The following is a 22,959-nucleotide window of genomic DNA, read 5'->3' on the forward strand; positions in this document are numbered from 1 at the left end:
GTATTATACGGGGGACCCTATTAGGGTCTTATACATATTGAGCAAGAGATATCAATAGTGCAAAGTGCTCCAGATCCTGTATACACCAATCCTGTTTAAAGTGAACTTCATTTCTGTCGGACTTTCAACATAAATGTGCACTGCAGCGTCCCATCAGGTGCGCCGCAACATAAATATGATGCAAACACTTCAAAAATACATGTGCAAGCAATTTGCATATGTATTTATGAGCAAAGCATGGCAGAAAACTGGCACAGCCAGTTTAGTAAATGTGGCCCATTGTGTTAAAGTTTCCTATAAATAGTCAAGCACTTTAAATCCCGGTTAACACTTAAGTTCAGGGTTTCTGGAACACTATTCATATTAGAAGAGTGTAATGGGAAAATAAAATTTAGCTTCCTGTAATGTTCAATGTACAGTAGTGGTTTCCTTTATTCATAGCACAAAAAAATAAAATGGGCTGCTGTGCTTCTTTTACATTATGAATAAGGAAAGGGCATAACAGAAGCTGCCAAATACAAATGTGAACTTACAGTACATGCAGTTCACATCATTTTGAAGGCAGAAACTCCTTTTCACGTAGTTGCTGTAAATTGTAGGACACATCCTGGAATTCAGTAATTATGTATGATCCCTCATTGTTGATGGTGGTGATTTAAAATATGTAGAATAGCATTAATCATCTTGAGCCAGATGTACAGTATAGCTGGCAGTAAGAAAAACCTGGGAAACGCTGCAGGGCAAGGCATGGCATAGGTGACCTAAATTTCAGATTTTCAGAACTGTAACAAATGACTGGCCATGTGCCGTAGGATTTGATGGGTGCATGGAACATTGTTTAATCTTAACAGTTTTTCTTGCCTCTTTGGTTTAATTATATACTCACCTTGCAACATTTTAAGAACAACTTCAACTATGTGTTGATCTCCTGCATCTCTTCCCTGAAAGAAAAGTATTACCGAAACTGTATCAGACAGAACGCTGTGAAAGTCACAATGTCACTTTGAGATCTGCTTGTCCTAGACATGACTGTCTGGCTTTCTGACAGTTGTATTTATATGTATTAGTGATCATGTTAGCTGATGCTGTGCTGACCATTTATGACCCCTGAAGGAAGCCATCTTGAGTGGCGTGGGGTTTAAACCCCAGCTTCCCCAGACTGGATTGACCTCTTTACTCTACAGGTAAAATTGATACTCTCTTTGCTTGGGTTAACATGTATTATTTTTTAATAATTATTGATATTATATAACTTTTTGGCTCCCATTGTTTGAGCTTGCAATTGTGCAGCTTCAATTTCCGAGCATAATATTTTTTCAGATCATAAATTCATAAATAGTGTATACTATTTACTAGGATAGCCAACACACATATTGGGCTTTTCTTAGTAGGTATACTTGTGGTGAGTTAGTTAACCTTTTAAATATTTTTAAGCTTTCTGTATTGTGGTGTATATGTGTTGATCTAATAAAGTGTGTTTATTAATGGATACATGGCATGCCTCTGCATTTTTCATCCTACAATTTAGTCTGGTGTGCTTTGGGCTAATTGCTACATTTCAATAGTGCTGGTTGTTGTTGTTTTGGTTCCTTGCTGGCCATTTATGAACATTTTGATATTACTCACAGGTACTCCTGGGCGTCCAGGCATTCCTGGGACTCCCCTTTCTCCACTAAGGCCTCTTGGACCTGGTAGCCCTGCAAGACCTTGTATTCCAGGCTGACCAGGATCTCCAGTGGGACCTGTATATCCAAGTTCTCCATGTACACCTTGCTGTAAAGAGGCATACGAAAGCATTGAACCCACCAGCTATCAACAACTGTAATTAAAATGTTACATCAAGAAATACTCACCTGTCCCTTGGGGCCTGGTTCCCCAGAATCCCCCTATAAAACAGACATCTATTAATTATTGTAGATTATCTTCCTAAAATTTAATTAAAATACATCACAATACAATTTTTTTCATACATTATAAAATGAAAAGGACATTATAAAAATCTGATCTCATTATTTCAACCCAATACTATTGCTCAACACATGTAAACCTATTCACAATGCCCTGATTATAACTATCACAGTACAATTGAAACATGCTTTCTATATAGAGAAAAGAGAAATGTAGAAAAGTTTAAGATAAGTGCAGCAGAATTGAGGTTGTCTTAAACATGAAAACATCTGTGATCTGGAGTTGGCCATACACATTAGATGAATACGGACCAAACCCAACAACCAACCAACTCTCTGCTGATGACAGATGTCAGGGGACAGAAGTGTTGTATACATTGGCAGAGTTTTCTGGTGTAGAAAGTGCATGAATCGCCCTCTTCCCAACAGTTTTTGGCCTTATCTAACCCGCAACCACTATGGGTATGTCAGGGCGGAGAGAGGACGCGGAGTGAAGGGCGTACGGTGGCATGAATGCCGGCTCACTGTAAAACCGATGCTGACTATAGCAAAAACTTCTGCCACTTCAGATTTAGTGTACCGGTCTGAGGCTGTGGACATTTACTAAAGGGATAGAGAATCTAAGAGAATACTGGTGCAGGACGAACAGCGGGGTGAATTTCATGTGAATTTAGGGCATGTACACCAATGGGGGCTCAAATAATTGAACTCCCCTCCCTGATTACGGATCTGATCCTACCCTTAACACCTCAATGACATGTGACATATTTGTACGTCACATGTCTGTTAAGGATGTATGAAGCGGGCTCAAGGGCTGAGCCTGCTCCATACACAGAGGGATTTAGCTGGCACCAAACACAGGTGTTAACTACAAACCACCTCGGCGACATTGATATTAATTGCCACTTTTTTGCGAACACAAATTTAATAAAAAATTTTTAAAAAAAATAAATTTCAAAATAACAAAAGGTCACACAGTCCCCAATTGATATTATTGAAAACTGAAGCTCATCCCACAAAAGAGGACACCTTTTACAGCTCCAGACACCAAAGTATGAAAAAGTTGAAAAGAAGTCAACTGAAGGTTTTCAGTTTTTAAAATCCATGCTTACTTGTTTAATGTTAACCAAAGACAAAAATATACTATAATATATATTCAGAGTGTTATGAGGATCAGAAAATCTTGCTGCCTCACAGAGATATAACACATATCCAGCTTTGCTACTTTACAGTTAAATAAGTTTTGTCTATCTGTTATGCACCATATTACGTACCTTTTCTCCTTTTTCACCAGCTAAGCCTTCAACTCCTGGATCACCCTTAAAGAAAACGGCATTTTTAGCAACATGTAAATTCGCAATGGAAGAAAAAAAGACAATTGACAGCTTTGTGGATACATAATATACAGTATGTGTGTATATAACATACTGTATATGGGTAAGATCTGCCAATAAACGTATAGCAAAACATCGGACAATACATACCACTTCACCCTTTCCTCCAACTTTTCCTGGGAAGCCCTAAGGAGTAAAAAAAAAGTCTTAAATATGTTTCAGGAAGGGGAATATATCTTCTTAAGGAACTTGCCTGAGAATTCTGGGACAGATATATTGAAATACATTTCAATGGCAAAATTAAATCTATGCCTCTAGAGCTTTTAGAGGGCAGCTCCCTATAGAGTAAAGCCAAAGATTCAAGAAAAGAGTCCTTGTGACATAAATTGGGATAAAAGTCAAACTCGTAGGTCTCTTCCTGAAGAGTTGAATACATTTTGTTTTGGTTTAGACATTTAAGCATTTCAATGTTTTTTTTAATGTGTCACATTAAATACAGAGCTATTTGCTATTATTTTGAATAAGTAGAGAATTAATTGGAAAGAAGAGAAGAAAATGAGAAAAAAGAAGAGAAAAAAGTAGTAAATGTTTACCTTGTCTCCTTTTACTCCAGGAATACCTTGTGGTCCTGGTATGCCAGGAGGACCCTGTTCACCCTTTGCTCCCTATAAAATAGATAAAAATAAAGATCATATAAATATCATCATGGTCAAAGCACATCTGTTGAGATAAGTGCAGGTCATCTATTTGTGACATATTCTGTAATGTAGTTGGGAATACCCTTGTAATCCCTAAGAATGATTTGACAGAACATTTTGGGGCACATTTACCAAGGGTCCCGAATCACGTTTTTCCGCCAGGTTTCCCAAATTTCTCGAATACAGCTGCTATATATGATCATATGAAAGCTGCCTTCTTAAAATAAATTCCAAGTTTTAGATTTAAGGGTTAATGTAATTAAACAAAAAAAGAGGGGAGCTATTGATGCTAGATGCTATTGTCGTGGTGACTGCAGCGTCTATAGGACATTACTGGTATTGCAGTATATTACACTGAACAAGTGATTAAATGATCACTGGTGGTCTCTCCTGGCGTACATCGATCCGATCGTTTTTCTCCATGCATTCAGACATGATACATTCAGCTTCCGGCCAGTCGAGGTGGCCGGCCATGCCCGCTTATCCCTATTCTCAGCTTTTCATCATGCGGGCGTGGCCGGCCACCTCCACCAGCTGAAAGCTGAATGCAGCGTGGAGTGCAGGACACCGAGAGGGACCATGGAGGTAAGTACACATTTATTTTTTTAACAGGCCCCATTCCGGCCACCCAAGGGTTTTTTATACCCTTAGATAACCCCTTTAACAAACTTCTGAAAGTAGATTTTTCATACTTTGAGAGGTGTAGTTTCTATAATGCCATTATTTATGTGGGTTTTACTGTTATTTAGGCCTCCTACAGTCACTCAAAGTTGAGCAGCTGCCTCTAAATACAGTTCTTGGCAATTTAAAAAAAAAAAAATTGCACCAAAAATTCTGAACCTCCTAACAACCTAGAAAAAAGATGCATAAAAAGCCATTTCAATATAAAGAAGACAATGTGAAATATTAGTTATGAAGTTGTTTGGGTGCTATAACTATCTGCCTGAAAATGAGAATTAAGAACTTTGGAAATTTCTGTGTTTTTTCTAACTAAACACATAAGATATCATCCAAATTTTTCAACTACTTTGAAGTATAATGTGTTACGAAAAAACAATCTCAAAATACCCTGGATATGTTAAAGCATTACAAAGTTATAACCTCTCAGGGTAGATCTACACATGGCAGATTAAAAAAATCAGACTTGGTCCTAAAGCCCTTAAATCAGAAGAGATGGACACCAGTACCAAACTGTCTAGACTTGACAAAAGTTCTACTTGGTTCTTAAATCTTTTAGGAACTGTCTTCAAATTAATAATGATGCTTCAATAAAATACATATTCAGCTTCTGCAAAAATACATAAACTCCATATTAACTTGAAGATACTACAGTAACCTACAAAAGTGGGATGGGTGTTAATGTAAACTTCATTCAATATGCAAGCTTTAGAGCTATAATAATGGACAATGGGACTCCCACTGCAATGACTGGAAGCAGAGGAGTGTGTAGTAAAAATACAGTGGCAGTAATATAGAAATGTGTTTTAAAAAATGATGGAGCCTAAGTGAACAACCTAAGGAAAAACAGTCCAAGTTGAAAAACTATTGGAATATATGCTACATGAATACAGGAATCTCCTAAATTGTTTCATCTGCTACATTCTGGTTCTAGACTTGTGAATTTTGGATTATAGACTGAAATTACGAAAATAGTTTGCTGTTATATATGTCAACTCTAAGATGTTTTTCTCTACAACAGATTTGCAGTTTTTAAATTAAAGGGGTATTTTCATCAGCGCATTCACATTTCATTCACATCTGCCAAATATATATATATTACCGTATCTAAATAAGTCTGACATTTTTTGTGTCTTACATGCTGGGTGCCACATTTTGTGCCACATGTTTTAGCAGCTACTTCAATAAATACATAAGGCATGTATTGCAATAGGGGCACGTCCTAAAAAGTAGGCTTGGCAAAAATTGTGGCACTAAAATGGTGCATTCTCGGACATAAAACTAAGCCAACAAATAAGTGTAAAGACAATACAGTCTGTATAAGACTGGTGTAGTACACTATTACTTTGTACAATCTACATTTTACAGAGTTTTATCTTATCAACACATTTTATAGGTTACTGTACTAAACTAGTTTCATAGGTTAATTGTAATTTTGTTATAATGCCTCAACTTTCAAGCACCATGCAGGACAAATAATCCAATAAACAATCCCACATACTGCAGACAGTTCTCCTCAATATCTCGCATAGTGTATGTCTTGTGTGACTCTATGGTAAGGATTTATGGTAAGGGATTACAGTAAAGGTACAGGCACTGTAGGTTGTGGCTGGTAAGGAACATTACAATGCATTTACTTTTACACTTATACTTTGCTTATTTCCATAAAATAAAAATTGACAACACAGCACATTTGTTGGCTTAGTTAATCCTAGATGTTAATACTGACTAGGAAATGCCCCTTAGAGGGAAACAGCATTGAGCTATCATATAAGCACCAACTACACTAACATCTGTGAGAAATAGTAGATATGTACTAGATTCTTTGCAATCTGTGTCTCCTCTATCTACAGCATCTATTTTCTCTGTCTCCACCAGTTAATCTGTCCTCACTATTTATCTACTTTATTTTATTTTTTTTATCTATCTATCTATCTATTTACCTTTCTATCTATCCAACTGTATATTAAAATATAAAGCAATATATAAGTATGTCATCAAATCAAGTGAGGATTTACAGGTAATAAACAAATACTTACTACTTTTCCTTCAACTCCGATGGGCCCAACAGGTCCTCTTTCACCACGGTCCCCCTAAATAAGGATATTATAAAAATTAGCTTATAATAACAGTTATAAATTACAGTTCAACTTTTGAATTTTTAGGACCATTGTTTATCACCATGAAAACGATTGCAATAATGCTAATGAGTAGAGTTAAATGCATAAAAGGGTATTCCAAGAATATGAACAAATAATATGATACAAAACTCATGATGTTACAAATAAATCAATAAAAAAATACACATTTACATAAATTACTAAATGGATCTAAAATAGATTATCTTAATGATCTACTAAATCTTGTGCGTTTTTCTGAATTAGGTGGAGGTATATCCAAGATGGTGGACAAAGGATACTACAACTCCTATAATCTCTCAAATCCCAGTTACAGATTTTCCCATGCATGCTCTGCTCCTAGTGATCCCCGAAGAGATAATATAATAGTCTTGCTCTGTTACCATAGTAATAGTGACTAATAAAAATATTTTTTTATCTCTCACCTACTATATCGGTGTTAGTCACTGCCATCACTGCTTATTATTTCAGCCCCACTTCATTGTGTCAGATCATGGATACATCTCACAACATGTTTGTCCTGAATTTCTCAGCTTTACTATAATGTTTTATCCAAATAACAAATGTATCCAAAAACTGATACTAAAAACTAAAGTCTTGGCATCTATTAGCTAGGGACTATCAACACATATGAACTGCAATAGGCTAATCATTTTCAACCAGCTCTATTATGTGTGGAACATGTGTATGGTTGCCCTCATGTAGATGATGAATGTGTGTATGATTTATTTCATGTAGCCAATGTATCGAGGAATGAGTATGAAAGAATGTAAAAAAATTTGTATGAGTCTGTGCAAGTTGTGGGGGTACAAAATGGATTAATATTCCAGAATTGTAACTGGATTTGGTGTGCAAACAAATACATACATCAGACCCTCCAAATGTACCCACGCACAAAATGGAATAAGAAAGCATCAGTTTTACAGAAAGCAGACAACCAGGGAACAAGGGCTCAGAGCCAGCAGAAGGCTACAAATATCATAATACTTTAAAGGGCAAAGGTAGAGCACAGAAAAAGATATTCTTACAAAAAGTTGCTGAAACATTTCCTACACAGAAATTCTTAAGGAAGATCCGCATTATCCAGCCATGGACACAACAGCCTATGAAACTGTGCTTCAATATTTCTGCAGTCTATTGCTCCACAGCTCCTTTTTTGCTACAGCCTGCAAGATGTAGTATTGAATCAGAACTGGATACAGCTTTTATTCAGAGCAGAGGGGAGGAATTTGGAGCAATTAGATGGAGAGATCTCACACAGCTGTGCACCAAGTCCCTCCTGAAATGTAAATAATTCCTTCTTCTACCAGCAACACACGCACAAAGGTACAGAACTCCAGGACTGCTATCTAACACTGTCTCCACCTAAGAATGGTAAAAACTGCTGAGATTCTCTTCAATGATGGCTACATCTGTACCTGTTAAAAATAATGGACATCCCTCCATTCCTACAGAGAAGCACTGAACTCAGTGTATTTGGAGGATTTAAGGGCGCCGGACAGAATAAACAGAATCAACATCAGCCCCTCCAACATACCTGACACATCACTCTCCAGCTTCCCCCCCCCCCAACACAAAGATCACTCCCCTCTAAAAAAAAGCAGTCCAATATAGATAAAAGGCACTATCCTCCCATCAGCCCCACCACATATGGTCCCACATAAAATACACATACACAACTAGTTGAGCTTCTCCAACTTACATCCATACATAAAAGCTTTACTCCTCTCTAACACACAGGTCATTTGAAAGTTATTTCTCTTTTATCTCTACTCAAGATGCAGTATTGTGTAAACACTTACCTTCCTTTATGCTTTTATTTCCTTGAAAACCCTTTTAATATAAAATTATTTACTTACTTTTATTCCAACAATGCCCCTAGGGCCAGCCTCTCCTGGTGGACCTCTCTCTCCCTAGGAGATACAGAAAACTGAAATGAATTTCCAGTCTTTTATTCAACATTAGATATTGTTGTATATGATGAACAAATGATATGATATTATCTTTGTGAAATGAAGAAAAAAATGCACTTGTGTAAAATGAAAAGCACATAACAAATGATCAGCACTCACTTGCTTTCCTGGAGCTCCAGTGAATCCTGGTTCTCCTCGAGAGCCTGGTTCTCCCTGTGACAAATAAGCATATGCCAGGTTACAGTTCACAGTCTTTGAGATCATCCGTGGAATGTATAATTTTACTAACAAGCTTGACAAGTCAGTAGGTTTTTTTTGTAATTAACTTTTAAAATTTCTAATTATCGTGTATACCCATCTACAAAACATGTGCTGAAAAAACTCACCTTGGCTTATACACGAGTCAATAAAAAAAATAAAGTTACAAATTACTTTCCGGCCCCCCCCTGATGCTCGAGGCACCTCACCAATGTCGCCGCAGCTCCTCTTCTGTCTTCTCCGCGATAACAGCTGTAACAGCTGGCAGAGACGGGGCCATGCGCTCTTTACTGGCCGGCGCATGCTATGATGTCATCAGCAGCCACATCATAGTATGCGCCGGCCGGCAGAGCGAATGGCCGTGGCTCTGCTGGCTGTTACAGCAGACAGAAAGAGTAGCTGCGGGAACCGGAGCATTGCGGAGAAGACAGAAGAGGAGCCGCGCTGAGCATCAGGGAGCCAACCCCAACATTGGAACCACCTGAAGGTGAGTATGTAAATTAATTTTTTTAAGTGCTAGGCAAACTTGGGGCTGGCTGTATACCAAAGGGGTTGGCTGTCTAATAAAGCAGGCTGGCTACGAAAAGGAACTGACTGGCTAATAAAGGGGGCTGGCTGGTTACTAAAGGGGGCTGGCTGGCTACTAAAGGGAGCTGGCTGGCTACAAAAGGAGCTGGCTGGCTGTATACTATAGGGGGCTGGCTGTATACTACTGGGGAGTGGCTGTATACTACAGGGGGCTTATACTCGAGTCAATAGGTTTTTTTGTGGTAAAATTAGGGGCCTTGGCTTATACTCAGGTCAGCTTAAACTCAAGTATATACGGTACATCTTTTTCAGATTTCAATAAATTAGAACAAAAATCACAAAATCTTTTCTCACATGTCCTCTACCTTGCTAATCCCACCACTCCTTAATGAGGTGTGCCCCCCCCCCAACTAAATATTAAATTGCATAGGAACAATGTAGAGATTTCTCTTTGTGCTCATAATTAAAAGGTTATTCCCATTTTGGCAAATTAATGTTATGATTTGTATGATGAAAAATTATACAATTTTCCAATAAACTTTCTGTATCAGTTCATCCCAGTTTTCTACATCTCTGCTTGCTGTCATTCTATAGAAAGCTTCTGTATTTGCTTCCAGTGGATAGAAATTTGACCATGGTCACACAGGTGTACAGCTCATTAGTATCATAGAGAATAGTTAAAGATTTCTATCCGCTGTGGAGCTTTCTATAGAATGACAGCAAGCAGAGATCTAGAAAACTAAAGAAGGGTAATTGGAAAATTGTGTAACTTTTAATTATTCAAAACAATAACATTTATAGCTGGAATGAGAATCCCCTTTTAAGCAAGTTGTCCCCACACTAGGGCACAATTACTAAAAACAGTGCAAACTGTACTTGTGTAGTGTTTAGAGGGCTCTAGATTCATGAATTGTGGCACTCTCTGCACTGCCCCGACAGAGTACACCAACTCCTTTTTTGGTGCATCTTTGAAGGGGTTATCCAGGTTTAAGAAATTACTTAGGGCCGGGCTGGAGCTGGCTATTTAAAAATAATAAATGTGTACTTACCTCCTCCGGCGTCGCTGATTTCCGGCCATGCCCATCCGTCCCTATCTCTCAGCATTGTAGGCCAGTGGGAGATAGTGTCGTATGGGAGCTTCTGGCCGTGTGTGCCCTTGTAAACAAACCAGCGTACAGATCAGACGTACCGCGGCGCGGGACATCAGCAGTGCCAGAGGAGGTAAGTACACGATTATTATTTTTAAATAGCCTACCCCGGCCCTAAATTATTCCTAAACTCGGATAACCCCTTTAACATAAGCTTGCAACACATTTCTGTCACACTTTGCATGTTAAATGTGGTGCCTGGTCCAACTGTACACCTGAAAGTGCATTTCAGTGACGGAATTTGTGTCGTGCACAAGAATAGTGCAGCCATGGCATAAAAGGGTCGTGTGTGACACATATGTGGCACAGACACTTCATAAATACACATGCAAGAAGTTTGGACATAAAAAAATGTGCCCCAAAAAGTAAATGTGCTCCACTATCTTCCTGGTGCAAAGGTCATTGCTCAAATGTGGTGATAAGTAAAATGCAGGAGCAGGATACCTGCAGCTAAGGAACCTAATTCAATGCAGGGGATCAATGCAAGAACTATTTTTGTAAGTAAACCTTAAGAATAAACTTCACAAATTTGATATTGTTATAAATGAAGCCTCATACTGCCACATTGATGGAAAAATAAATAAGCTATAGTTTTGTCATTAAAGCTAAGATTAATGATCTTTATTAAAGACATATTAAGGGTCCCCTTTAGGTGTAGGTCCTTGATGATATCTGTACAGAGGGGTTTGATCATGAAAGAAAGTTCTCAGATTTTAATCCCCTAGTGATGTGTATAAAATAAAGATCATTTTTAACCCCTTACTTTAGCATTTTACTCAATTTTATTGATGTTTTAGGTCCTATAACGCAGTAATGGTCAGTGTAAAATTCCAGAGTGTGGACGGGAACTCTCTAAGCAGACGCCTCATGAATCCTCTGTGCCATGACATGATGTATGCTGACAATGTGCTTACATTATAAGGGTCCAGGTTTATCTACACTTTTATTTAGCTTCTGAGCATTCTGCTAACATCTGACACATAGAAAAAGAGAGATGAGACAGATCAGAAATGAGGGATGATAATATCCATGAGATGGATATTAAACAGAATGACACTCTCAGCCCTGCTACATCTCAACTATAAAACACACAAAGTCATCTGTGCTATACCTCCTTCACCTGCTATAAAGATCTCTCTGTTTCTTGTAGAGTAAGTATTTGTACGCTGCTGCTTGCCGTCAAGAAGTGTCTGAGCTGGTCTTACAGTGGTAAGGGGAGGGGCAGGAAAAGCTATTTGAGAAGAATTTGCCATGCCGGACCATAGTCAGAAGTTTTACAGTTGGATCCTGGGGCAACCGCAGTTGTATAGACCAGGACTGATAGAGACAGGTTGAAATTATATCTGATAAATGCTGTATTTTTGTAAATAATAGTGAATTAAAGAATGTGTTATTTTTCTGAGTATATTTAAGCATCTTGATTTAGTGGGAATACCCATTTAATGGTGGTAATAACATGTGAAAAAGAAAACACCATAGGTCAGTTAAAAAAAGTTATTTCAGCCTTCCCCAAATTATTGTGTCTAGGCTTTCTGCACAAGCTGACACAATAATCGTACAAAGTCTACAAAGACATACTATTGGTAAATAGCCTCTCCTTGTCCAATAACGTGGGTGTGAAACATTGTTAAAAATATCAGCTACAAACCTTTTGTCCAGGTCCTCCTTTAGTGCCAGGCTGCCCAGGTAAACCCTAAGAAACATACAGAAGGTATCATTTAGTAGAATAGGATTACCAAGACAGCATATATTTTCACATATCCTGACGGATACTAAGAAAACATTGCCAACACATATACAACAAACATATACATTTATTTCCAAGGTCAAGCAGATACTTACAGGTAACCCTTGATGACCAGGGGCGCCTGGGATACCATTTTGGCCAGGGCTGCCCTAGACATGAGAGAAAGAAGAATTACAAAAAAACCCAGAACATTTACTGTGATATAAAAAGGATTATGTAGGTGCACACCTTTAATCCAGGAACACCTGGGGTACCATCCTTGCCATCAATACCAGGGAGGCCCTGTAAGTGGCACATAAGAAAACCGTTTTAGATAATGGCAAAGGTTAATGACGTCAGGAATCAAATAAATAAAACCTACTCTAATCTATTTTGCAGCTTATGTATATATTGTTTAGTTTGGATCATCTATCTTTATGCTATGGAGCTTATGTCTGGTGATATTTTCCCTGTTGACTCTCTCTTTAGACACGTTTTTCATAAGTAAAACTTACATGGTTGCCCTTGGGCCCCATCGCTCCAATCTGTCCGATAACTCCACGAGCGCCCTACAATATAAATGTATTGGTGACTTAACAAGCAGATAGATTAAAACACCAAGTACAAATACAAAACTATAAAGTCTCATTCACAGTGGTCAATGTTCAGCCACAAATTTTTGCCTTATGTCAATGGCGTAACTAGGAGAGGCGGGCCCAATAGCAGGCTTCTGCATGGAGCCTCCCTTCCCACTTAAAAAAATCTACATAATGGTATAATCACACATGCAAGTTACAATTACACACTTATACACTCAAGTGCACACATACAGAGAATACAATCACAAATACAGTTCCATATACAAACATACAGCATATATACACGCATACAGTATATACAGACACCATACACTGTATACACATACAGAATATACATGTCACATATATGTTATATACATATTATGCTGTACAGGGTGCAGCATAATATGTATATAATGGTGCACGTCCTCCATTCTTTAGTGTGTCAGGTCAGATGATGGGACCCCTGACACTGCAGGCCCCATAGTGGCTGCTATCAGTTACGCCCCTGCCTAATATAAACCTTTGTCTACCCCACTTATCTGAAATGGATAGGTAGTCAATAATAATTGTAGAATGTCCCTTAACAGACATTTATTCTGACACAGTGTGCATATGTATGGAGGTTGCTGGATGTAAAAGGTAGTCAAACTCCTTGCTACATCATGGATCTAGAAGGGCCTTAAAGTGTCTTCATATAATGTATATATGAAGATAAAGACATTTCTTATGTGCTTGGAAATCATTTTTCCATATGCATATGTGAGTATAAACACCGATTTACAGATTAATTCATAACAATGACTTAGACCCTAACTTCCCTGACCTAACATCTTTTTTTCCCCTGATGCCAAGCTATTATGCATGAAAGGGAAAAACATGAATATGATTAACCAAACATATGATTACTCTTGAATGTGTATGTGTTCATAGAATTTCATTGCTGATCTCCTTTAAACAGACATTACTTAATTTTAAACTGAAATAGTTCCTAACAGTAAGAAGTCATATTTTAATATTAAACAGAAGATGAAAGAAATTTGACTCACCCTGTCTCCTTTCTCACCCGGCTCTCCTGGAGGCCCTTTTGGCCCCTCCTCACCCTGAAACAGACATAAAGAAGTAAAGACTTGGAGGCCAGACTCATTAAAGATAATAGCCACCCTAAGTGCAGTTTATTAAACACTCCTTCTCTCCAGGGAATTCTATAATGAGGACTGAGAAATCCGCACTAACAGGATGTGGGATTTCACCTCTGTTTCCCCTGATGGAATAAAATGTGATGTTTTCTGAGTACTGTATATTAAAACTCAGAAACATCACTGCATAAAGTTAATACATTTTAATACAGGCTATAAAAAGTTTGCTATGTATAGAAATGAAGAAGGTCAACTTACAGGCTTCCCTGCTGCACCCACTGATCCGATCATTCCCTTATATCCGGTTGGACCCTAATAAAAGTCTTTTATTAGAATAACCTCAGTATTGTGTAACAATGTTTACACAGTAATCCACACAATCCAATGTATTACAATATTTGTCATGATGAGCATCCACAAAATACCAACAAAATTATTTTGTGTGACATTTCATAATTCATTTATCTTTAAAGAACTAAATAGGTTCTGATGTCATTTCACATCTCATATAGACTGCTTCATACCATCAGAGTCTAGAATTCCTATCTTTTTCATCTCACTACTTCCATTCCAACAATTAAAATAGGGACGGGTGCATGCAAAATGAAAATTTCCTTCAACAATTCTGGGTGAAAAAAAGGCCATGGCTTACACTTAAGAAGTGTAGCTTTGGGGAGTGGACGTAACCTAAGTTCATATTGACTGTGCCAAATTTACATAGCAATTTTTAAATGTAAACAAAGACAAGTAAAAGTAATTAAAAGGTGAGACTATGTTATAAACAAGGTTAGTCTTATATTACAACAAATAAAACCATCAGCATCAGTCACTATGATACTTCTGGAGCATAATAAGACTGACTAACAGAGTTTTCTTAGCCAATCTATTGTGTACTGCCACAATATGAGGGTGGATGGAGGACAGGATGGCACAATATGAGGGAGGATGGAGGACAGGATGGCACAATATGAGGGAGGATGGAGGACAGGATGCCACAATATGAGGGAGGATGGATGACAGGATGCCACAAAATAGGGGAGGATAGAGGACAGGATGCCACAATATGAGGGAGGATAGAGTACAGGAGACAACAATTTGAGGGGGGATGGAAGACAAGAGGTCACAATATGAGGGAGTACAGGAGCACACAATATGAGGGAGGATGGATGACAGGAGGCTACAATATGAGGGACGATGGGGCAACTGGCATCAATATTATACTTTACAGGTGGGGCAATGGGCTGGGCAGTGGACGTAGTTGAGGGAAAAAAGGAAGGGACTTGTCCCTCTTTCTCTAGTCCAAAAGTTGGAAGGTATGTTATAGCGTCCAAATGAGAGAGCAGGAATTGTGCACCCGGATCAAAAAAACTACAAGACTGGAAAAAGGGAAGAGGGGTGCTATTTCCAAATCTGATACTATATTGGAACCTGACAGCTAAGATTTTGTTGCAGGAGTAATTTTTTTCTATATAGTACAATTTACTGCTCATACGCTTTTTCGTTAATCACCTCTGTTGTATCCTGCTTCTTATTATCAAATCTGTACCCCTCATAGGGATTGATTCTTTTGACTTAGAGGAACCCATGCCTGAGAGTAACATTGATTGTGTACAAAAATGGAAATTTCCTTTTAGTCTGCAGAAGGTGTGAAAAGTCTACAACGAAGTTAATGAAATACGGGAATATAGATCTAACATGGATTTTGGAGAGGTAAAAAAGACCAGATTTCAATATGAAAAAACTGACTATCATCTCCCTTTCTACACCACCAGATATAAAGATTTTAAGGCAATTTTGGGGATCTTAATATTTGAATGTCCAATTTTTAGAACACTTCAGCAACAGGTACATACAAATCAAGTCTGATTTTCCAATATTTATCTAAAACAAACCAAATATTTATCTAAAACAAACAAAATATTTGCAAAGCACAATTGAGATTTTTTGTAAGCTTGAAAAATCCCAGCCTTTAAATTCTCTGAAAGGTTCAAGTTATGAGGCACTTACTGTTTCTCCTTTGGGTCCCCCCATTCCTGGATAACCACGGATACCCTGTGGTCCCTGTAACAAAAATAGTTTTTAAGAGAGTTCATTAAAGAAAGATACTTAATGATACATTGTATACATACAATATTATACATACATAATTATTTTTTACTTGTGAGTCACATGAAAAAGTCATTATTGTTAGGTTTTCTTCCCAGTGGTCCATCGCCCTCCATTTTTGCATAGTCTATTATGCTGTACGTTCCAATCTATTCTATCCAGATTTGTTTTGTATAACATTTTTTCCACCAATGAGAGACTATATAGTAAGTTTATTGGGTATTAGATTTTTACAATATACTTTACTGTCATACTGCATTATAAATCGTATTGTAAAGAAAGTTTACAGAGGACATTAACCAGTGGAGAGTCCTAGGCAAACCTATAAAAAATGAAATGCTACCTATATTAGATGGCATTATCTTAGCAACTCTTAAAAAGGACTGACATTCATATTATTTTTATAGAAAAAGTATGTATGGGCAGTCCCCAACTTAAAGATGACCCCTAGCTAAATACAGACCTCTGGACGCTGATATTTTACAAAACTTTACCTCCAGGCTACCATGATCAACTGTTGGAGTTATCAAAGGTGACAACCCAAAATTTTGAAAATGAAATTGTCACAAAGACAAAAATGTTGTCACAGGAATTATACATACAAAATATACCTATTCAGACTTATACACAAATTCAACTTAAGAACTACAGAATGTAACCTCTTGTACATAACCTGGGGACTGCCTGTATAGTAATGGTCTATTGCTCGCAACAGGAAATCATTTTACTAAAGTAACATTATACACTAAGGCCCCTTTAACACTTGCATTACAGATCACGCCAGAGTCTGATCAGGGTGCGATCAGGGTTTTAGTCAGTGAAAAACCGACATTTTTCATCTTACCGGGGGTCCTGGAATTCCTTGTTCTCCAGAAATGCCAACATCTCCCTTTGAACCCTGCAATGAAGGATACAAAAACATGATTTAATATTTCTGCAATGAATGCAGAATTCAATGAATGGATTATTTGCAGGTATGTACAGTTCTCACAATGAATAGTATTCTTTTGATAAATAATTGTTTGAAATACTTACAGATTTTCCTTGTGGTCCTGGCTCACCTAGGGGACCTCCACGCCCTTTATGTCCCTAAAAGGAAGATTTGGTTATCAGAAATTGCACTTAAAAATTGGCTAAAATTCTTTGTGCCAAATAATTTGTTTTAGAAACCTTTAAAACATGTATAAAAAAGGTTGTGGCGTTGCTTAAAAAAGGGTTGTAGATTAGTGGGAAGTAGACGTGGTTAGGATAAGAAAAGATAGGAGTTTAGTGTAAAACTGGAAAGTCCTAGAGACATATTTATCATCCAGCATTTTGATACTTTGTCTGACTTTTAGACAATATAAGAAAATGTACCCCATAATGACATAACTGCTGTTGTACACCAGGATTAAAATTACAACCAATCCATAGGATCATGAAAAACAAATTGATTGTAGTCTGATCATAATGCCAGAATTAAAATAGAAATCTGAGCCGAGATCTCAGCTCTCTGTGAAGTGAGCAAGACGGATAACAGCAGCTAAGCTCCAATACAAGTGACACGGATGTCTTAATGTCATTTATATTCTGAAAATTAATAAATGATTGCCATTTGTGTGCCTCAACTTTCAACAAAATTAGTAGTCCAGTTTGTTTAATTGAGGAATTACCCTGTTTATGTACACAATGTGATTTGTTTTCTTCATTTTCTGGTATTTATTTTCAGTCTGTGTTGGTGGAGCTCTAGCTGCTGTGACTTACTCCTCCATACTCCATAGAGCTTCTATGTAATATGTAAACTTCTTAGTGAACTTCTGTCCATCTTGCTAGCCAGACAATTGTATACCTCCCCTAAGCCACACCCCCAATCACTCCCTGACCACGCCCCAAATTTTAGCCATATTATAATAATAAAAATCATCTCAATTAAAAAAAAAAAAAAAATTATCCTCATTGGGATTTTTACCCAGAACCTGCAGTGTCCATGTCACAGCGCCCCAACTAACTGAGCTATAATCTCAGTGATTAACACGGTGTAGAATTTTGGTAACTAAGAACTATGACTACTGTTACACTGTATATCAAAAAATAGAAGATAGGACCAACTGTCACGGCAGGGACTACTACTGAATCCGCTGCACTGGGTTTAAATACAATAACCCTTTGCATCAGGGACGCATTTGAGGGACATAGTTTGGTTCGGTATGTGAGAGTTTCACTTTGATCCCCCCACTACCGAACCCGCTGTACTGGGTTTAAATACAATAACCCTTTACACCAGGGACGCACTATACCATTTACCTTCGCTACCCTCAGCACTCTAACTCTAACATTGTGGTGACCACTCGTTCTTCTGATTACAGGCCCATCCTCTACCTACATTCTTGCTATAGCCCTTAACAGTGTCATTCAAGAGTCCTAGGCACCTGTATTTTTAACACATCGTTTCTCGAGTGGAGTAGCTATTCACACACTACCACTTTTTTATTTCAATTACCATTAAAAGTGACGTTTTATCATTCGTTTCTGTCCGGATATGGGAATTTTTTGCGCTACCCTAGGTAGTGTTAGTAGTCAATACTGTTACACTGTGACACAGATTTAATGCCTTGGTATATAGAGAGGGATCTTCTCAGAGATTATTGTAATTATTGAGACTATTATTATTATTATTATTATTATTAATAATAATATTATTGAGATGATTATTATTATTTTTACTATTATTAATAATCAGCTCCATAATAATAAAAATAATAAAATTTATAATAATAATAATAGTCTCAATAATTACAATAATAACCTCTGAGAAGATCCCTCTCTATATATCAGTGCAGTAAGTCTGTGTCACAGTGTAAATGGCAGATAACACTTCTTAGTTACCAGAAATCCTCAGCTCTGTATCACTGGGCTTATAGCTCAGTCAGTTAAGGCTCCTGTCTATGGTGCAGAGGGTTTGAATCTCAGCCTGGGCAAAACTTTATTTAATTTAATTAAATAAAGAGCTTGTGTCTGGGGAAGCCCTGGAGACCATATATGGACAGATGGTGATCTGAAGCTGATGACGTGGTTCCTGCTCTCTGCTAAGCTGACACTTCTCTGAAAAGGATTCCCTGCCCGATGTCTGCTCTGGGGAACCCTAGGAGATGCAGTGACCATATATGGATAGAGATCTGAACCTGATGACGTGGTCCCTGCTCTCTCCGCTAAGCCGAAACTTCTCTGAAAAGGATTCCCTGCCCGATGTCTGTAGAAGCCATTCTGTACTATCAGTTCTGGCTTTCAAAGTATTTACATTGCGGACACAGCGCTGGGACACAGCGGGACCTGGGGAGAAAATCCATGACAATCTCATAGCTGCCCGTGACGCGGGGCAGAGGTAAGAAAAACGGGACTTTCCCGGCAAAATCGGGACGGTTGGGAGCTATGCAATTGCTAGCCACAATTTCAAAGGGGAAAGTAGATTAGGAGAGTAAGAGGAAGGTGTATGGTTGATTTTTGCAGTTTGTTGAAAAGGCAGTTCCCATTGAAGTGTTAATAAAATGCAAGAAAAAAAGGCCTATAAAACCATGGAAGACTATAGTATGTAACAGAGATGCTCACCTTAACTCCCTGAAGACCCTGTGGACCCTTGGGACCAGCTGGGCAGTTTGAAGGGCACTGAAAAAAATCATAGTTTAAACAAGGATCATTTAGAAAATGATACAATTTTTAGTACATTTAAATCAGTCAGTAAATATGACTCCAATGCTGGATAGTTTTAACTAAAATTCCTTAGGTCCTTCCAATCAAAAATATATCCATTCTACAAAGCATATCAATCTGCCCACAATAGACAAACCCAATTGGCTAGCACTAGCCTGCAAAATCATTTCTTTGTGATCTGGCTTTAAGGGTTATTCCACTGTCTCGCCCTCCCTCTTCGGTACTTGTGGAGTGAGCACTTCCTTCTGTATTCTCATAAGGAAAGGGAGGGCAGGGTGAGGGAGTATTAAGTATTTAGTATTATACGAACTATATCCCTAAATATATTTATGAAAACACAAACTGCCATTTAAACCAATCAAATGCTATTTCTTATTTTAATAAAGCCTCTGATTGGCTGCTGGTAGATTAAAAGTAACGCTTGTTATTTCCTGTTTTTCAGAAGCAACTGCAATTATTTTCAGTTCAATGTTTTCTCTCTTTATTGTTTATCCAACATAAAAGAGGATGCCCATTGTCAAGCTATGGCAGTTTCAGACCCTCTGCTGTGAGTACACAACTCCTAATACGGTACTGTATATATAGTTGCTCTTTGATCACTATGTTTCCAGCATTCATTTATTTTGATTCAAAAGGAAATTTCCCTCTGCAGTAAGTTCAGAATTACAAAGAAACCTCAATTACAAAAGGAGATATTTTGGGAATAAAATAAAAACAGTGCAGTAACTGAATTACCCCCAAAAAGGGCACTCACCAGGAAATCAGCACTGCCTTCCAAGCCTTGGATGCTCCCTGAAGGACCCTGAAACAAAGGGAATGTGAAACCTCACAGTAAATTTCATTTACTGAATCCGCAGGACTAATCCATTGTGGAATGCTCTACTGTCTTATTAGCCATTTCTGCGCTGTACTCGTAAATTCTGATAATTACAGACTCAGCATTTACTGTTCATTCTGCAATTTAGGAATTGTACAGGGACAATGTGTTACACAGATAGTACTGAGTCTTACAGCTCAGAGGAAAGAAAAAAAAGAAAGCAGATAATAAGTTTCACATAATAAATGTCAATGCAAATAGCAAAATACAGCAGGAAAAGACTATAGCAAGAAGAATATACTCTCAGGAAGAACAGATCATACCCTGGAGGTAAATGGTGAAAGGTGACAGTTTCATAGAACATCCTGCTAAAATATGTGAACAATATGCAAAAATAAGTCTCTATGGAGGTCAGTTATTAATGGGAAATTCAGCTAGCCAAGTTGCTCAAGTGTCTATTTATATTGCCAGTGCAGTCAGACTAATACACAGCGGGGAAAAGGCGTATAATATAAAACACAAATATATAACATAAAAGTAACAATGTATGCAAATAAAACAAATGTCACAGTGGGGATGTGTTTTAACTCAGTAATGGCAGATGCACTTTTATTTTACAAACTGGAGTACCAGCCTAAGATGTCTCATTCTGTCACATTCAAAGTGACTTTAGCACCTAAGGGTACATTCACACAGCGGTATGCCCGCCGTGCGGGCATACCGCCGTGTGCTGGAGAGGAGGAGGAGGCGGCCCCTCCTCCCTCCATAGAGAATAGCGGCGCACGGCCACACACACACCAGAAGATAGAGCATGCTCTATCTTTTTGCGGTGTGCGGGCCAGATCGGTGCCACACATGTGTGACACCGGATCCCCGCCGTGCCGATATTGCCGTCTATGGGGACGTACATCCGGCCGCATGTACGTCCCCGCAGAAGGCCATGTGAATGTGCCCTAAGGGTGTACACAAAGTTGAGAGGTCCTTTAATTACACATTTGATGACCCATTTCATGACAGTGAAAAAACATTCATGTTGAAACTTTTGAAATAATCACTCTCCTGATTGGTTGTATAAATGCTACATAGAAGTCTCAAAGATTCTTTATACTGTGTTAGCCAGTGGTTACATAGATGAAAGTAGAGTCCTCAGGATGATGACAGTTGCAGGCTTTCAAGACTATCTAGTTCTCTTTGTGAGGCATGGTAACCATGATGGGGTGCTGAATAATTTAGGCTGCCTATATTATTAAGCTAATTACTTGGGGCACCAAATAAATTAGGCTGCCTATATTAATTACTGGAGGCTGGATACATTAAAGGGGTTCTCTGGTCATTATAAGTTCTTTTGCATTTATTATAGTTACACACCCTTATCTCACCACCCTGGGCACTGTAGTTTGGTTTCATGCACTTGTCACACTCGTCTCACTGCTGCAGCTGCATCACTCCAAGATGGCTGCCCCCCATTCTGCTAAAAGATTACATCTGGCAGGGCATAAGAATGACTTTGATTTCATGAAAAGGGGGCAGAAGATTTAATGACACTGAATTAGTCAAGTGATAAGTGTGGGGAGATAAGGTATAGTGAGGTCAATCTTTGTCACTGGAGAACCCCTTTAATTACTGGGGGATGAGTATATTACTTACTCGGGACTGGCTATATTAGTTACTGGAGGCTGGCTATGATAATTAGGGGGATTACTAGATACGGACCCATGGAAGTTTTCATTCTCTGCTGGACTGTGCTTCCTTGCACAACTCAGAATGCCTTAGGCTACATGCACACAAAGGTTGTTTTCATCAGTGTGATATCTGTTGAGTCAAAGTAAAGCACACATACACATTCATTTCTACGGGCTCATCTACAGATATGTTTGTGAGCTGTGTGAGTCTGAGCCACAAAACCCAGAGTAGGTCCTATTCCTGTCCATGTTTGTGGCTTAGGCATACTTTTTTACAGACATACTGCTCAGTAATGTATTCAACACACAAAAGACAAAGAGACGGCAACAATGGACCTCGTATCTGTTGTTTGTGGCCAGGTAGAAGCATATGTTCCATTGCATGTAGCCTTAATTAACGCCTTAATAACCTAGGACGTAATTGCACATCCAGGTTGGCAGGTACATGCCCCTGTACATGCATTTTGTCCTGCACTGCTGTCACCATGACAACTGTCAACAGTGTCAGCAGTGCGGGAGACCAGTTGTATGCCAAAACCAGGCTTTTGCTGTAACAGTTGGGATAGAGATAGTTCCAATCCCAGCTTTCAAACCCTTTAGGCGCCCCAGTCAAACATGAACA

General features: G+C 38.3%; 1 protein-coding gene across 1 annotated transcript in view; it reads right to left on the reverse strand.

Annotated features, from left to right (window-relative positions):
* The window catches only part of COL9A2 (collagen type IX alpha 2 chain), a 58,253-nt gene that overhangs the window by 6,294 nt on the left and 29,000 nt on the right, over nucleotides 1–22,959 (reverse strand). Inside the window, exons 10-29 of the mRNA XM_072136729.1 lie at nucleotides 20,593–20,640; nucleotides 19,737–19,793; nucleotides 17,187–17,240; nucleotides 16,996–17,049; nucleotides 16,053–16,106; nucleotides 14,304–14,357; nucleotides 13,956–14,009; nucleotides 12,844–12,897; nucleotides 12,578–12,631; nucleotides 12,445–12,498; nucleotides 12,251–12,295; nucleotides 8,828–8,881; nucleotides 8,615–8,668; nucleotides 6,657–6,710; nucleotides 3,835–3,906; nucleotides 3,392–3,427; nucleotides 3,182–3,226; nucleotides 1,854–1,886; nucleotides 1,627–1,773; nucleotides 887–941 (exon numbers count right to left, since the gene is read on the reverse strand). Coding sequence (XP_071992830.1) covers nucleotides 887–941; nucleotides 1,627–1,773; nucleotides 1,854–1,886; nucleotides 3,182–3,226; nucleotides 3,392–3,427; nucleotides 3,835–3,906; nucleotides 6,657–6,710; nucleotides 8,615–8,668; nucleotides 8,828–8,881; nucleotides 12,251–12,295; nucleotides 12,445–12,498; nucleotides 12,578–12,631; nucleotides 12,844–12,897; nucleotides 13,956–14,009; nucleotides 14,304–14,357; nucleotides 16,053–16,106; nucleotides 16,996–17,049; nucleotides 17,187–17,240; nucleotides 19,737–19,793; nucleotides 20,593–20,640 — 1,132 coding nt within the window. The remainder of the gene's footprint in view (nucleotides 1–886; nucleotides 942–1,626; nucleotides 1,774–1,853; nucleotides 1,887–3,181; nucleotides 3,227–3,391; nucleotides 3,428–3,834; nucleotides 3,907–6,656; nucleotides 6,711–8,614; nucleotides 8,669–8,827; nucleotides 8,882–12,250; nucleotides 12,296–12,444; nucleotides 12,499–12,577; nucleotides 12,632–12,843; nucleotides 12,898–13,955; nucleotides 14,010–14,303; nucleotides 14,358–16,052; nucleotides 16,107–16,995; nucleotides 17,050–17,186; nucleotides 17,241–19,736; nucleotides 19,794–20,592; nucleotides 20,641–22,959) is intronic.

Source organism: Engystomops pustulosus, chromosome 2, assembly GCF_040894005.1.
Source record: "Engystomops pustulosus chromosome 2, aEngPut4.maternal, whole genome shotgun sequence".
NCBI lineage: Eukaryota > Metazoa > Chordata > Amphibia > Anura > Leptodactylidae > Engystomops > Engystomops pustulosus.